The 18,031-nt window shown below is 40.0% G+C and overlaps 1 protein-coding gene across 6 annotated transcripts in view; it reads right to left on the bottom strand.

The window, feature by feature from the left end:
- Positions 1–6,687, bottom strand: part of MED30 (mediator complex subunit 30) — a 42,293-nt gene extending 35,606 nt beyond the window's left edge. For 2 of the 6 annotated variants that reach the window (XM_033065292.2, XM_033065249.1), the window contains exons 1-4: positions 6,595–6,687; positions 5,659–5,864; positions 4,674–4,832; positions 1,525–1,635 (exon numbers count right to left, since the gene is read on the bottom strand). In XM_033065292.2, the coding sequence (XP_032921183.1) occupies positions 1,525–1,635; positions 4,674–4,832; positions 5,659–5,832 (444 nt within the window). In that variant the 5' untranslated portion in view covers positions 5,833–5,864; positions 6,595–6,687. The other 4 variants (XM_033065266.1, XM_033065282.1, XM_033065258.1 and 1 more) reach the window with 4 other exon arrangements.
- Between the last annotated feature and the right edge of the window lie 11,344 nt (positions 6,688–18,031).

The following is an 18,031-nucleotide window of genomic DNA, read 5'->3' as shown; positions in this document are numbered from 1 at the left end:
AAAAGATCAGTGAAATTTCAAAAAAGAAGTTTAGCTTTCTTTTGCTGCAGTTATTAAGTATTTGTCCACAAGAATACTAAAGAAAGTTCAACTATCTTTTGAAGATTTAGTGTGGAAAATCTGGAAATAAGGTCTAGGCATTTAAATATAAATACAGGATTTCAGCCTATATTTACATAAAGATTTCAAGGCATTCTTAATTACCAGTTTGCTACCAATGGTCCTGTAAAACCATCAATCTGTTTAAGGTTCAGAACTCTTCATAAAAATTTATGAAATTATTTTCACAAGATCACACCAAGGAGGTTTAAAATCATATTAGCATATAGGTACAACAGCAAGGGCAAAACCATGTCACAGAACTATTAAAACCAAAGCAAGTATGGACAGTTAAGCTTATTAATACTTAAAGATTGCAAATAAATGTGCATAAATTCACAGTACAACATTACATACAACATAATATATACAACTCTGCTACATCAGCACTGAAGAGAAAGATTACAACAGGAGAGCTGACAACTGCATTTCTCTAAATTCATGTAGTCTTCATTTTCTCCTGTACAATACACATGCATTTTTCTAAATAAATGGGTTATGAAAAATTCAGTGTATGATAGTGGAAGACAAATTAGAACACTGGAAATATTTTAAAAAGCCGAAAATCCATCAATTATTCATTCAATAAATAACATTTTATTAATTTATTTCTTTTGTTTGGGTATTTTTGTAGATTATAACTCCTTTACTGAGTACTTGCAGATATTACAGCTGTAGAAATATTTATTTAATCCTATCTTTGTACTTTACAGATTGAAGAAACAATTTTCAAAACTATGGTCTGATAAAACTATGTATTTTTAATCTCCATATTACATTAGCTTTCACTACAGCATAATTATTTTTAGATTTGAATCCCTCTTCAGTAATTGTACCCAGTTGCACAATGCCATTCAAACTGAAAATTTAACATTTTAACTCACATAACATTTATAATTCATAGTACATTTTTTCTGAATGTGCCAAGATTCAATAAATCCTCCTCCTTACAAAAGGAACAGTCTTCTCCAAACTGTCAAAATACAGAACGTAGCCCTGAAAATTCTTTACCAACTGACATAATTGTAATAATATTAACACATCTGATGTTCAGTATCAATTATTTTAACACCTAAGGTAAGTTCTGAAGACAATTAAGTTCAACAGGCACCTTAGTTCAGTTTGTACTGTCAATATCTAGTGGGTTACACATAAACATAACACACTGCATTCATAAGAATGTATGCCTGTTTTAAAAGTTAAAATTGTTAGGAAACCTAAACCCTACTGCCAGAGGTACAGCTGAAAACCAGCTGTTTAACTAAAAGGTCAATACTGAAATATTTATATATAAAAAGTATTTATCTCCAGTTTTGATGGTATTTATCACACCTTGTGTATTTAGCACAGCAATCTAGCAATTTGGCCATTGTAATGTGAAAATGACATTTCTCAGTTTATGCAAATTAATTTCAACTTCCTTACCTTATTTACTTCCATGATTTCCCTTCTCTCCTCACTAGCAAAACGAAGCTGACTTGCAGCACCACGATCATCATGCTTGGAGCCATCTTCTTCCACATATGGGATAAGTTGCTGTGAAGACAAGAAACATCAGCTTTAGAGGAAAAAAAAAAGAAAATGGAAAAAAATAGAAAATAAAAAAGAAAAGAAAAAAAGCCCAAAACAAATCCAGGAAACACATACTACCATTTCTCCACAGGTTCTAACTGCCCAAGAGAAAGTGGACATGAGCCTGCTTGGCACCTCAAATCTAAAGGCCTTGCAATGACCTCAGCTGGTTCTCCAGGAAAGCAACATCCTTCAAAAAGACACAATCCCACATATTACCAAGCCTAGACCAAAGACATTTCGTAACTGCAGGCAGAAGCCAGTCTTTGCATTTTAAGATGTTTATTATAGATAATCCTTGAAGTTTTGAATTCTGCAGATTGGGATTTTAAAATTTGCTATTCCACACTAAGAAATAAAACCACAAACATGAGGTTATCATGATGAAAAAGCATTTTGGTGATACACTGAACATAAATATGACTGGTTTTACATAGCTACTTGGTTAATACTCTAGTCATGACTTGCTATTTTAATGAGCCTCTGTTTGGCTGTTCTAAGACCAGGCCCACAGTTACCTAAAATGAGCTTTTCTGTATGTATTTCTCACTGTGATCTCCTCAGACACACAGAATCATAGTTTGGTTTAGACAGGAGAACACCACAGTGTACTGTCTTTTTTGTAAGCTTCATCAAAGCCAAAACTCCTTGATGCAGAATTTCTAAACGAATGCTACCATACGTTTCCTTCCTAAAAGAATAAATCAAAAAGAAACATACTAGATACAAAACAAATAACTTGCTTCTGTGTCAGAACACTCCCAAGTTACTACCAATTCCTTAAAAGATAATGCATCCACAAAGTCCATAGTTTGACATTGTTTCTTCTGTCCTGAACTATGCACAAATACATCTGTGTTCACACACACACTACAGACAAATGGAAGACTAATACTGATAAAAGTGAGCAAGAAGACACTAGTTTAAAAGCCTGGGAGCAAGTTGCTCATCGAGTGCATATTAACTTCTTACTTAGGCTGGGGTGTAATATTACAAAAAGCATTCAGTGTCTTCAGCACTCTGTTGGAAAACTTATTTGATTTAACCCACTAGAAATGTAATTTCCTCCTATACATAAATTTTTGCAGCCATTCTTATTAAGCTTAGCAAAATGGACAAAAGCTACCACACTAAACTCTGCCACATAAAAAGTAGCAGATGTTGACAACTTACTACATTTGCAGACCATAAAGAAGAAGTAGTGGGGCTGCTATACTCTCTTGGAAAAAACTCTCTGATGGAAAAATAAAGTAGCACTCAGAGTATAACATTTTCTTCAAAAACCTCACTATCTTTCAGAAAAGGTGACAGATGAAAAAGAAAGCCAAAGAAACAAACCTACAAATAAAAACAGAGCTATACCTAATACACAAAAGAAGCAGGAAATTTAATCTTTGTAAGCAGATCTTCACAATTATCTCATGCCTTGCTATGCTGGTTAAGAGAAAGCTAATAATACCTACTACACATTAGTACACATTTACAAAAAGTATTAAATAATTTATATCAATAATCATGGAATAAGCAATACTAATAGGTATGGACTTCTCTTGACTGTGCAAAAAATAAAGAGTTTTACTGATATTCTGTAAAGACATGGTTAGAATATCAGTCATTAATAATACAATTGAGACTATTATTGAACTACTGGAAGAAGAATTTAAGAAAACTGATCCAACAGGAATGATGTGCCACTGTCATTCACTCTAACCAATAAAAACTTGGGGAGACAGGCATCTATTCAGAGAAGAAAAGACTAAGAAGATTTTAAAAAATACCCCAACTATCAATAAAAAACTCTGCTGTGACTAAGTTATCAGTGAAACCTTGCATTAAAAGAGCCTGAAGTGACTACTTATTTTCTCTATGGAGATTATTTTCCATTCTGATTACAGGAAAAAATGTGAAAAGTTATAGAAAAATCAATCAATCCGACCCCACATCATTCCATTGATACGGGAAAAAAAGACACATGAAAAGCTTTTAAAGAGAACACAAGTATTTGGTTATTGTGCACAAGTTACACTGTGAAAACAGGTTTATTTTCTTAAATGGGAAAATTAACTCATTCCCTTGCTTCTGTCAGGTTTCCAGATCCATTTCTCTCAAACCCTTGCCAAAAGTTAGCAGCGACTGTTAACTGAAATAGTACTCTAGAATGGACTGCACAGAACGGACCTCTTCATTTCTTTACTCCTATTCAGTTGAGACACTTCAAATATAATGCCTATATGCTTAAAATTCAATGGACAATCAAAAGTCTGTTAATAAAGTTGCCTCAGAATCCAGAGGTCAGAAAGTAAAGAATTTCTAAGTTCTGTTAATACAGAGTAGGAGCAACTCAAATTGTAACAAAACCCAGGGTTTAAGAGTATTACTAGAAATCAGAAACAACTTATGAAGACAGCAGTATTATTAAGAAAAACTTTGGCCAATCCTCCCCCCTGGAAGTTTTATGTTGCAACTTTTCTATCACCACTGCACATTTACGTTTGGTTCATATGGCCAGGAGGTTAGGGATAGCTGAGTAAAGGAAGTATGGAGGCACAGAGTGTTGGCCAGAGAAAGTAAATAATTCTTATTACTCAGGAGCCAGGTTGACAGGTGAGAGCTTGAAGCAGTCTTTATCCCACTTCCCAGTTCTTGTAAAAATTTTGCCCTGATCCTCTTTTATTTTTTCCCTGGGGGAAGCAAATTGGTGAAGATACCAAGAAGCCAGAGGAAAAAAGGTTAAAATTTTAAATTAAGTACACTTTCACAGAACAAAGTAGGCTGGAAAAGACCTCTGAGACCAAGTCCAACTTATGACAGAACAGGCTGTCAATTAGACACTAAGTTTCACAATCTTCCAACAAACTCTAATTAATAAACAGATTTCAGTCCACTGAATAATTCCATTATAATTAAAACTTATCAGCCTCCTGCAACCAAGCAAGATAGATGATTTGCTATCCAGAGTGGTTATTCTGATCTGTAATTTATACATAAATAAAGGTACTTACTTCTATGGGAACAGGATCGAGCCCAGCACAGTTTTCATTACATTTGTCATAGACTAATCTCAGTTTTCTGAAGAGTATTGATAGCTGACGGAGATGCTCCTGCAGCTTTGCCAGTCTGTCTTGATATGTTGCAGTATGATAAGTAACACCATTTGGTAACTTAGAGAACCAAAACATTAAAAATATTACAGTAAAGTTTCTGTCACATGAAATAAATAAAGATATCAGACAGTTTTTTGTATAATTTAAAATAAGAAAATCACACTTTTCCCATAGGAATCACTGAAATCTTTATTTTCTTTACAAGTAAAATTACGTATTTTATGTGCTCAATCACTACATTCAAACACCCTCATGTATTCTACACTGTGGTCATTGTCAATCCCTCTGACTTTTCAGTGAGTGTCTTCACAATGCTTAAATATGACACCATTGTGACTGGGGTTGAGATTTTCTGTCTCAATCCCACGCCACTCAATTTGGTGATTCAAGAGCCAACAAAATACAGGAGTGGGAGTGATTATTTATCTTGTACTCTCCACAGAGAAAACACAACAGAAGTCTGTATATTTTCTCAATAAGTAGACAAAAATAAGGATTATGTCATTTTCCTAAAAAAAAAAATTTTAGGGAGAAAATATTACAGAAAAAGATCAATGAAAATCCCTCTAAATTTGCTCCCCATATGTTAACATAAACAGAGAAACATAACCAACCTATGAACAGTCTTCATTATACATAGAAGAAAACACAGTTACTAAGCATATTTAGAGCTTTTTTGTTGTGGGGGCAATGACAATACAGCAATTTCACTTAATGTACAGGACTAAGCAAATGTATTAAATGTAGCACTCACTTCTTCAACCAATCGTCCTTTTCAAAGCAATTTGATCTAGTTTTTTAAACTCCTGAGTCTATATACAGTGGCTGTCAGTGATGAAAACATGGCAAGCTGAGTGTATAGAAATAAACAGTTGTTTCTCACCTGCATGTTCCTCAGTAACTGGAAGATTTCCATGGTTCGAAAGACGATGTCCTGCACGGTCTCCTGGCCGATGCGGCACAGCGAAGCCGTGTTCACCTCCCGGGCAGCCTGAGCCTGCGTCCCGGAGAAGGCGCCCGGCGGCATCCCCGCCCCGGCCAGAGGGGGGGTCGACATCTCCCGGCGGTGACCAGTCACACTAGGGCAGGCTGCACAAAGAGGTGATGATGGAACGATCAAATACTTGTTTGACTCCAGGCTAACAAACTTCTGCAGAGTGGCTATCCCTCCCTTTTCCCCGTACGCGGCTCTGTCCAACACAGGAGGCCGGCCCAGCGCAGCACCCCTCAGTGCGGACCCCGCTCCCCGACCCGCCGCAGCCTTGCTGGCCGCTGGAACTGCGGGTGCCCCTCACGCACCTCCCTTCCCTCACAGCGGTCACTGGGCGCGCCCCGAGCTGTCCCAAGGGCACACGACAGAGGTGTTTGCCCAGCTCCAGCAGGCAGAACCGCAGCCTTGGGCTCCCGGACCGGCACCTGTCCGAGCACTCCTCCCGCCGCTGACCCACCCGCTCCCGGGGCGAAGCGGTGCCCCGGCCCCGCCGGCTCCCCCGGCCCCGCGGGCCCCGCCGCAAGTCCTACCGCACTCACGGGACTCCCCTCACTCACGGGACTCGCCTCCCTAACGGGATCCCGCCGCACTCACGGGATCCCCCCGCACTCACGGGATCCCCCCGCACTCACGGGATCCCCCCGCACTCACGGGATCCCGCCGCACTCACGGGACTCGCCTCACTCACGGGACTCGCCTCACTCACGGGATCCCCCCCGCACTCACGGGACTCGCCTCATTCACGGGTCCCGCCGCACTCACGGGACTCGCCTCACTAACGGGATCCCCCCCCGCACTCACGGATCCCGCCGCACTCACGGGACTCGCCTCATTCACGGGTCCCGCCGCACTCACGGGCCCCGGACCCGCGGCGGAAGCACTTCAGCACTTCCCGGCGCCGTCACAGCCGGCGGGGCGGGAGCGGCGGGCGGGGCCACGGCTCTGTCGGGCCGGCTTGGGGCCGCCCCTGTACCGCCCCTGTGCCTCCTTGTACCGCCCCTGTGCCTCCTTGTACCGCCCCTGTGCCTCCTTGTACCGCCCCTGTACCTCCTTGTACCGCCCCTGTACCGCCGCTCTCCGTCGAACGCCTCGCTCGGGAGCGGGGGCGTTTTCCCGACTTGCTGAATGCGGTGTGGGTTTGCGGGCAGGTCAGCCTGCATGCGGACTCTTTAGGTTCAAAAGTTTGGTCATAATCCCCAGGCATATTCACACATTCCCACCACCCCTCTGTCAGATCATAGAATCATTGAACAGTGTGGGTTGGAAGTGAGCTTAAAGATCATTTAATTCCAAGTTCCCCGCCACAGGGCAGGACACCTTCCACTACACCAGGTTGCTCAGAGCTCCATCCAGCCTGGCCTTGAGCACTGACAGGGATGGGGCATCCACAGCTTCTCCGGGCAACCTGTTCAGTGTACCACCACTCTCACAGTGAAGGATTTCTGCCTAGCACCTAAACCTATTGTTTTTCAGTCTGAAGCCATTCACCGTTTCTTGTCACTAGAGTTCAGGATGAGGAGTCCCTCTCCACCCTCCCTGTAGGCCCCTGCACACGCTGGAAGGTTGCTATGAGGTCTCCTCCAGGCAGCCCCAACTCTCTCAGCCTGTCTTTGTAGGAGAGATGTTCAAGTCACAGTCACACTGATAAATGGCTCAATGTCTGTTTTGTGGGATATGTATTGTCAGTACACACTTTAAAACCTGCTTTTATAGCTTTATGGGGAAGCTGCTATTCCTTCCTGCATAGATATATTATTGCTAATACATAAAAGCCTTAACACTTGACCTTCCTGTGTCACTATTTGCACGGATAGAAAACAGCTCTGAGCGCTTGTACCACACTATGTGAGGGAGAGGGAACACCCTCAGAAAGAAATCAGGCAGGTTCTGTGAGGCCTGACAGATATGAGCTGTTTCTACAGTATCTATTGCTTACTATCTGCCTAACAAAAAAATTTATTCATATGCAAAAATCAGTGAGTACCAAAGTTTCTCTGCCTTTTCCAATTGATATCATATCTAGGACACTGTATTTGAGTGATTGTGGCAGTAAGTATCTCAATATGCAGAAGAGGACATTTATATACCTGCAACTTGTAATGAATTCTTAGTACAGTAAAGGTAGTTGTGCTGTATTAAAACTGATGTTACGAATGATCTTTTTTTGTGAAATATTTTTCATTTGTAATGCTGTAAAAACACATCGGAGGTTTGATGTGTGGTATACAGCCTTCGTTAAAGAAAGAAGAACAAAGAACAAGAAGAAGTCAAGGAACATTCAGGAACAAAACCATATAAACTTGCTATCAGAGGTATTTTGTTTCATAAAACATTTTTTACCTCAGAAACAAACTACTGAGGGGAAAGAGCACCCCCCTTCCTAAACTGGAGCTTTTTGCTGCCTGACTAAGTTCTCCCTAGTACTCTGCCTTACTCAAGATGCAATATAAATAACTATTTTAGCCAAGATCTTAGCATAAAGGATACAAAAGCGGTTTCTTAAGCAGTGAGGAAAAAATGGTTGATAAAAATATGAGGAGCATATTTTCAGAAAGCAAAGGAGCATCCCATGGTGTCTACCTAGACAATGCTTGGGAAGAGCAGCCTCTGGAGAACTTCAAAGAGCTTGTTTGAAGGTTTGCTTCTCTTTTCACTGTACACTAAGAAAATGATACAAGAACTGTTCAAGTGTTGAGCACAGAGGATAATGTTTTCATCTTCTGATTCCATACCCAAGAGTTCTGTTCACAATGCTTAAGTTGCTGCCTCAAATCTGATGGCATGAGAGTAATGAGGGATTCAGACCAGCCACTGTTCAGGGCTGCCAGACAGACTCCATGTGGAGCTGTATCCTGCATATAGAGCTGCCATGTACTGCAGGCCATTGAAACACAGAGCCAAGTCTGCCTGTGGAAAGTGCTGGAGAATGTTGTTAAGAGGCCGAATATTCTTCACTGCCAGTCTGTGGAACTGTCTGAATATGGGATTTCATTCCCAGGCAAAGGAATCTTCTTTCAGATAAAAATGTTTCCTGGTCCAAAGATATAAAGATGAATTTGCTTTTTAAAGCAATCTATTAAGCAACCACTCTCTGACTTCAGTTTGGGCCAAGTGCTTTCATCTGGAACGTGTCCAAATCAGAGATTATCTTTCATATCCATTTCAGTTTCTGTGGCATCAGTTCAAACAGTGTCTAAGGATTCTGCTGCCTTTGTTGTTGGGTTGTAGAGAGGCTACTGAAAACTTAACAAAGAGCATGTAATAGCATGTCTGCATGTAATATTCCATTCCAATCAACTTTAACCCGAATTTGAAATTAGGACTCTTTAAAGAGTGACTACTTCATAATTTTCACCATAATAACAGTTTATGATTTTTTTTTTTGTATTTTATAAGGTAAAATACAAATTTTGCACTCATGTATCCTGAGCAACTCCAAAGATGGTTTTGATGTGCTCTATAAGGAGAGTAAAAATCCTCAGAAGTGAGGGAAGAGGATAATTGTTGCTTTTGTTTAAATAATTTTCTCTAAATCAGTTGATACGCTTGCAAGGCACTATGAATCATTCTGTTTAAAAATAAACAGAACTGGTGAAATTCCTGGATTACCATCTGTTTTCCTCTAATAAAGAAGAGTTTACTGCCTCACAAGTCTCCTCACACTACTCCTTAAGCAGTAGTGCTTTGTTAGTGCTCTGAGGGTGACAGATGGGCTTAGGGGAAATGTGTTAACCATGGAAGGACTTTAATTCTCCACCCTGTCCAGTGTTTATGTGTTCATTCAAGGAGAAATAATGGGACTTTGTGAACCTTTGCCAACAGTAAACAGACATGGCACAGTTTTACTGTTACCAATCTTTGGTAGATAACAGCATGGCACATAACTTTTTTAGTATGTGGCCAACACTTAAGGTAGGTGGAGTTTAATTCAGCAGAGATTATATTTATAGACCAGAGGAAACAGTTAATGGCTGTGATTAGGTGAGGAGGACTGGGTGCTTGGAGGGTTTTTTTGCATGACGGGGATTTTTGCAATGGTGTTTTCCACATCCAGGCAGGTATTTTCATGAACTGTGAAAGAATCCATTCAGAGGGAAGCAGGGTCATCTGTAGTAGGCTATGTAACATGGGATAAATTAGACAGGATCAGAGCCCAAAGCATCAGAGTAGAGAGTTATATGCCATACCCTTGCTCAGTAGAGGGTGAGCACAGCTGTTTTCTGGACCAAGGGGAGACTGGAGTTGAGCAATGAAGACCTGTCTGGCTTTACAGAATTCTCTTGCACAGCCTCTGGTGCTGTAGGTGATAGAAAGATGGCAAGGAGAGTAAGATGGAAGGGGCTCTGCCTCAGTGCTTGCTTCTTGTTTCTGTCATCTGTATATCCATAAACAAACTTGTCATACATTGTATGTGTTAATAGCCACAGCCCAACTTCTGAATGTTCACGGAGTGGTGAGAAAAAATGGGTCAGGAAACCACCCATTTCAAAATGGCTTTACATGATGGGGTGGCTACCAGGTGCCTACCATATCACTCCACCATCACATTCCCTCACTCTCCACCTCTCCCTCCTCAGCAGTACAGGGGGAGAAAATAGAATGAAAACCTCTTGGGCTGAGATCTGCATGTGGAAGCACAATCCTCCTGCAGATTGATCCAAATAGCATTGCAACAGCTTAGACACAGTAGGGACTCACATTGCCTCTGTAAGCCAGGGTCACTCTGTGGGTTACTATAATTACTATATGGGTTTACTGCTTCCCATAGGATGAAAACAAACATTAACAGAATATGGGGAAGTCAGGTGCAGTGTAATAGTCCAGCCTACATGTGGGGTGGTTAAAACACGATATGGCATTTTGGTTCTCACTATGCAGTGGATCCTACATACCATTTCTTGATCTTGACAGGCATGTTCTATCATCAGTTCTCTACTTCCCTGAAGTCTCCTTCTTGACATTTAGCTCAGGAATGTTCCCCTTGACCCATTTCATATTCCTTTAAACACCAAAGAAATAGTTTCATGGTCAGTTGTTTCTGGCATGAAGATTGTTATCCTTCCTCATGTTTTATGTGGTGGGCTGTTATGCCCGCAGCTTAATGGTAACAGAAGAAAAAGGAGTAGCAGGACTTATTCCAGGGTATCACAATGCAAAAACAGCATCCTGATAATTTTTCTGCTTTTGGAGTTGTTCAGTTGCTTGTCTCCAAAGAGACATCTGGGAGTCTCAGCACAATCTTGACGTTGTGACTTCAGACCCAAGTGCAGAAGCAGATGTATCATGTCTCCTTTGGTCTCTCACTACCAAGCATCTCCCCTGCAACTTTCAATTGTATTGGTACTCTAAATGCTGACGCTGAAAATTATTCAAACAGAACAGTACCAAGTTTCTCTCCTTGTCCCAAAATAGCTGTGGGCAATCTGTGCCTTCTTGAACTGGGCTTTCACACATTTCCCCTGGTCCTACTTTTCCTGAGCAAATGGTGCCATATGGGACTAGCTGTTTGGAAGAAGAGGCATTCCAAACCGAAGTTTATGTGAACTCTATGTCTTCATCAGCCAAATGTGCATTTTTGATGCCTGTGGATAAATTTTCATCATGTTTGTTTGATGACTTCTCTTGGGGCTTGCAGAAAAATGACTTGGAAATGGAACATTTGCAAAGAAGCGGATGCTGGCAAAAGAAAGCATTACAATGAGATGTAAAATATGTGCACTGTAATTTATACAGGCAACTAGCTTCTGGAAAACTTGACCTCTGGCCAGTAGAGGACAGAAACATATCCAAAGAGACCACTGAAGTAGTGATTGGTACCCAGTGGGATAGAGATGGAGGGACTAATTATATTTTCACAGCTGTTACACCAATGCCGAAAGTATGTTGGTGACAAATGACTTTGTGGTGGACTTCACAGTAGTTAATATGGGAGAAAAGCCAGTCTGCCCTGTGGCTTGACTGTTTATATGCTATTAACATTATAATCAGGAGTGCAAGGGTGGTTTTTCCCTTCAGGGGTCATTGCCAGTATGCAGTTTCCCATTGTTGCTCCACAGTTGGAGGCATAGTTCTCATTAAGGTCTTGACAGATGATATTCCTGTGACTCACTGCATAGTAGGACAGACAGAGAAGTCTGTGCTTATTTCCTTCCTGAAATACGTCTTAGTGTGTGAGGAGACCCTTGCTGCTTTCTGTGGTATATGGCTTTTTGTCTCAGACCCTGAAAAGTGCAACAGCCCAGGGCTTCTCTCTTCATCTGCCTCTATTGATGTTTTATCTCTTTCTGACTGTAAACCCTTTGCAGTAGGTGAAAACTTTCTCTGTGACTTTACAGAAACAAACCCACCTCACCCACTGTCATTTGAGGGAGCACTAAGCACCCATCAACTGATTGCAAAGAACATTTGTATTCTTGAAGTGTTATAAGGCTCATTTTTGTTTCTTGGATCTGTGGCACAAGATGTTTTCTTTCACCTTAACTTCCTTCTCATGAGCAAAATTGTGATTTATTCAGTGTCAATCAAGCTAGATTCTCTAGCCTCATTTCTTATTCACAGGTTCCATAACCCTTTCTGCATGTGAATCAGATATTGCATGTAAACATGGATGGCATGCAAAATAGATATTAACAAGATCAGCTGTTCTGGTGCTATAAATCTGGGCCTGGGAATTTTTGCATTCTGGTCAGTAGCTCCCCTACGTGTGTGACCATTCATGGAATCATTCTTTGTCCTTCACTACCTCATTGGACATTCAAACACAAGATCTATTCACCCCGAGATACATTTTGCTCTTGTTTTCTTCTTGGAAGATTTAGAATGATTTAAACAAACACAGACATACATTATGTGATCACTATGCATGCATTATGGTAGCAGCAGAAGACTTTAGGTAAGAGTAGAACCTCATTCTGCTGTGTGAGTACAGAAGAAAACAGTCCTTGTCCTTGATGGTTTATGATTCAGAAATTGGATATTAGATAGATTAAAAAGGGACCTAATAGTTCCTGGATAAGGAGGTTGGAGTGTCCTAATTTACCATGAAAGTCATCAACTGTATAGATGACAATGCAGAAGAAATTATAAGGGCATGAAAGATTTGTAGTGCAGGTCGTGTCCACGAAAGCCATCATCACTCGATGCAAGTCAAATGCCACTTGCGTCTTCCCAGTGAAATAAGACCATGTGAAATAGGGAATGGAATAATAGATAGGGAAAAAGCATAGCTGGAGGCAGATGTTGGAACACAAATCATCCTTCTAGGCTGATGCATTATTGTGGGGTTGCTGGATTGACTCACTGACATTATTTATGCAAAACTTCTGGCCACATTCCCTCTATGCAATATTACAAGCAATATATTTCTGAATGGAGGATCTCCTCTATTTCCCCAGAGTTTTCCATCCTGTTCCTATATAACCTTCCAGATGTATATCACAATTACTAGAAGCAGTATATTTCTCATTATAACCTGAATCTATATACAACATCTGGACATTTTTACTGACCACATTCCCATCTAGGGCAGACTTGGATGATGGCAAAACTCATCATCTTGCTGGATCTGTACTAATTGCACATTAGCTTTCAGACTTTTTTTCTTGAAGATCATGTATCCTAATTTTATTACAGCATGTCGGAAAGTTTTCTGTGGCTTGTAGGGTATGATATGTTGTGAAGCAGATGTTCAATAGACTCTGTATGGCTGCAGCTATACCAATAAATTAAATCCTCATCAGGTTGTTATCTGGGTGCAAGGCCAGTTGGCGTTGAACAGTCTATATGAATAATATTTGACTCTATTAAACTTTGGAAAAGTGTGGCAACACACACACTGTTTGCTGGAAGGGGTTGCTGTCTCCTGGCACCTCCCAGACAGTTGGTGGTAGAGTGGCACTGACCAGTCTAGTTTTCTTTTTGTAGTCTTACCCGTGTATACACCATAATGCATTTTTAAATTTGCTTTAAGACCAGTAATTTTGAAATGCAAAATGAGATGGAGGAAAAGCAAGCTACTAAAGAAGGAACCTCACAATCTTGTAATCCATGTCATTTTAAAGAGGATAATGAATTTGGTGAACTTGTTTGTTTTTTTAATTGTTATAGAGGCTTTTTTTAACATGAAATGTGACATTGGCAAGTGCTTTCTCCATGAACTGTGCGAAGTGAGTGAGAAGTCTGGTGTTATTTCAGTTTCACAAGTTTGTCAGTATGTGGAACAAGGCTTTTCCTGGAATGAAGATGATAATTAGTGATCTGAGATCTAAGTGTCTTCTGAGGTTACAACTCAAAACTGCCTATTAGCAGAGTCAACATACTGTCAGATGCCATGTGACAGCATGAGGATCTCCAAACATGGAACTACTTGGAGAATTTGGAGAATTCCTGCTTTGATGGCTTACTTCCAGTCATCTGTCAGTAGAGACTTGACCATAGCTAGCAGCAATGCTTTTTCTAAAAATAATGTTAACAAGAGGAAGAAAGGCATGTCAGCCCCACAGAGCTCATGTATCAGTCTCTGCTGCTGTATCAGGCTGTTACAGATGAGAAGTACAGTGATGTTCCTTAAAGGAGCTGCCACAGACTTGTGGGTTGTGGTGCTTTGACAGGCACAGCAGAGGAGCTGCCTCAAACCTAAGAAAACTCTCATGGCTGCACCTGTCTTTACAGATGTGTGGAAAGCAGGAGTGCAGGCAGACAAAGTCTGAGGGTAGACAGGGAGAATACATTAAAATTGCATGGTACTGTAGTAAAGGATTCTGAGAAAATCCAACTGTTTCAAACCAATGCAATGAACTGTCGGAGAAAAGGAGAAACAGGAAAGCACAATTCCGCTCTCACATAAAGCCTTACTGCTGAATCCTTCAAATGGGCCTTCAGCTCTTCTGCAGAACTCCCTGAAATCTTGCTTCAGGTGGCATGACATGGTTTTTATTTGCACTGGCAGTGCTGACAAACCCCCTTGGCTTCATCACTGTGCGCTGTGACTGTTGCAGCAGGGCTCTACCCCCCTGTGCCTCCCTCGTCAAACTGAAAACAACCATTACGGGGCTCTGCAGAGGCAGTCACCTGCTTCCTGTAATATGGGGAGGTTTGAGCTGGAGTTTAAAAGACCCCATTTAAAAAACCCATTAAAACAATTGCAAAGGCCCTAAATGCAGGCCTTAAAAAAACCAAACTATGCCAAAAGTCAATTAAGATGTTTTCACCAGGTATTTTCAATATTTAGAGAGAACTGAACATGTGAGAGAAACAGAATTTGTAGAAAAGTCATATTTTCCTCATTCCCAACTCCTTCCACCTGATCCCTAGTTACTCCAGTAAAATGGTTAAAATTATTTTTGTGTGTTTTTCCGCGTTTTGGGTTTTTTTGGGTTTTTTTTTACTTCTGGAATGTACAAGAGCGAGGTTTCTTTTTGAAAATGCTCATCTTTTAATATATAATATGTGGAGTAACTACAGATGTTTGCATTTAACTGAATAGAAACATTTCATTAAATGAACGTTTTTGATGGAAAATTTCTGGCTAGCACTCTCTGAATGACGTATCTCATAGCTCTGTGATAATAATAAGAGAAAAAAAACTGAAACAGACCAGAAAGTAGTAACCTGAAAAGGAGCACATGACTAATTAGTTTGATTGTTCGAGCAAAGAAACCACAACAAAGCAAGGTAACCAAACCCCCCAGCTTAGTCTTTATTGTTCAGCTAAAACCATGAAAATTCTTCAATTTTAATGCTATAAGGACAGTAATGGGAAGAAGAGTATTGCAGCTTTGAAGCTTTGGGGATAAGAAATGGGAAATTTTAAATAATGTTATTTTAACCAATACTAGCCTTTTAGAAGATGCCTTTTAAGAAAGCACTAGCAAATATCATCCATGTGTTATCAATAGGAGGATTCAGTATGCTTTCTTGGTGTGAGGCTGGTAACAGTAATAGCAATTCATACATCACTGTAAACAGAAAATATGAAAGTAATGTTATTGTAGACTTTGTATACTTATTTTCCTATTTTTAATTTCTAGAGGTATTATCCTTAGCTCTCATTGTTTGAGCTGAGGATCTTCAGACCCAAATATCTTTATTTTTCATGTAGAGGTGCCAAATTACTGTATAGAAAGAAGGGTTATATAATGCAGAAAGGATTTTTTTTTTTGATACAGAAAAATCTCTGAAATCCTTTTTGTAGCCCTTAGAGAATGTAAGTCTGGTTCTAGAAAGAATGCTTACAGATAAAATCTGTGCCCTGCTGCTACTTCTGCAGCTGAGATTAAAGAATTTTTAGTTTTATGTAGAAATATTGTAATTTTCCTGCATGTGTTCCACACACTATAGGACAATCCTTCCCTTGGACCTGTAAAAATATATCTTTCAAATATTCTTTTTTCTTCTGTCAGCCTGTGCACATCTTCCAACTGGAGATGTAACACTGCCATCTTTTCTTCTTAATATTTAATGATAAAAATGTATTTAGGGATGCTGCTTCCATTAGTACCAGAAGTGACAGAGCAAACATACATATGGAGGGCGTGGGAAGAGGTCCTTTAGTAGCTGATATCTGCTGATTAACAGCTGCAGGCATAAGAATTAAAAGCTTATACTTAAGCATGAAAAGAAGAAAACTACAGTGCAAAGGTCAATTCAGTGTTTCATCATTTGTCATTTGAGTGGAAATAGTTTTTCAAATCCATATCCTCTGAAAGCATGAAATGTGAAGTTTTCTAGGTGACTTATCTTTTGTCTGTACGGCACTGTATGACAGCAGTGGCAGCATCTAGTGATTCATGTCTTCAGGGAAGTGGGTAACAGGAGAGAGAAAAATGAATATTGGGTTGATGGCAATTGTCATGGTTCTACTGACGTCAAAGAGACAGCTATCAAGTGGCAGGAGTTGAGAAAATTTACATGAGTTGAGCATCTGTGCCATCCTGTATTTTATTAACTGACAATCCTGACTGAAGACTAATGAGGGAGAAACTTAAAAAGATTTGATTAACACAGACTCAAGATACAAGCTGGAGAATTTAAGCCTTAGTGTGGAAGATTTTGGAATGTGAGATTGATGAACTTGGTCCAGTTCCAGTAAATACAGGGCCATTTCTAAGAGGCATATCTTTGGTGGGATAAGCATTTGAAACCCAGACTGTGGGTACATTCTTTCTATATTATCCAGCTAACACAAAGGTAGTGGGAGAATAATTCTTTGCAGGACACCTGGCCACTGGTGGGATCCTAATAAGGTACGGCAGAGAAAACTCTCTCTCTGATTTTACATTATTTTATTTTTAAAATACTTTTGGTTTTGGTTAAAATTGTTCAGAATTAATGAACCTTATCATTCAGCCTTCCATGACCAGTAGAGTTTAAAAGTTGTAATATTTCAGCTAAATTAATAAACAGCAACCCAAAGTAATACATTTCAGATGGTAATCACATCAAATCCTCAGGCTAAATGGGGAAAAAAAAGACATTAGGGACAGAACTGCCACTACTGAGGTAAAGGAAAAGGCTGCATTAAATCATTAATGGCCTAAACATCGGGTCTGAAATAACAGCACTTCTCAGACTCATAATCCCACAGGGACCAACAATCTTTCATCCTTATAGAGTAAATATAATAGGAGTCAGTAGTTTGCTATGCCTCAGTCTTTAGCCTTAGAATTTGAATATCAAGAAGTTGTGTTTCATATGAACAGATCTTATGGGAAGAGCATGTCATAGTTCATCCAATTTGCCATCATTTTCACAATTTTTAAAATTTGCATATCCCTAACTCTGGGCTTTTCAATGTTGCAGTAAATTTACAACAGGAAGAACATGGGAGCTCTAAGCACAAAGCAGGAATCCAGAGTAAGGGCAGTTCTGGCAGCTGTTGTGCTGAAAAGACTGAAATAATGCTGCATGCAATCAGAAGATAATTAACATATTAAACCAGTTTAGAGAACATAGTTGATCATTTTTAACCATGTATTTACAAAACTGTTTATATTGACTAATAGATGATGCTGTTCCATCACTCCAGCTGCACATGTGCAGTGGGCTTTTGTTTTTTGAGGGAACACCAGGCTTGTCAACATTCTAATGTTTTTGTAGTCCTTTAATATGGACATAAGTGGTGGAAACGCATATGCAGTCTCCAAAAATGCAAGACTGTGTCTGAATCTCCCAGCTTGGCCCTTTCCCTGTTGTTAGGGCCATATTAAGGTCAGCAGAAAACAGTGACAGTCTTATATGTGGTCTGTCAGAACAGAGACAGGTTCTT

This window comes from Catharus ustulatus, chromosome 1 (genome assembly GCF_009819885.2).
Source record: "Catharus ustulatus isolate bCatUst1 chromosome 1, bCatUst1.pri.v2, whole genome shotgun sequence".
In the NCBI taxonomy this organism is placed as follows: Eukaryota; Metazoa; Chordata; class Aves; order Passeriformes; family Turdidae; genus Catharus; species Catharus ustulatus.
This window is presented reverse-complemented; position numbering and strand designations above follow the sequence as displayed.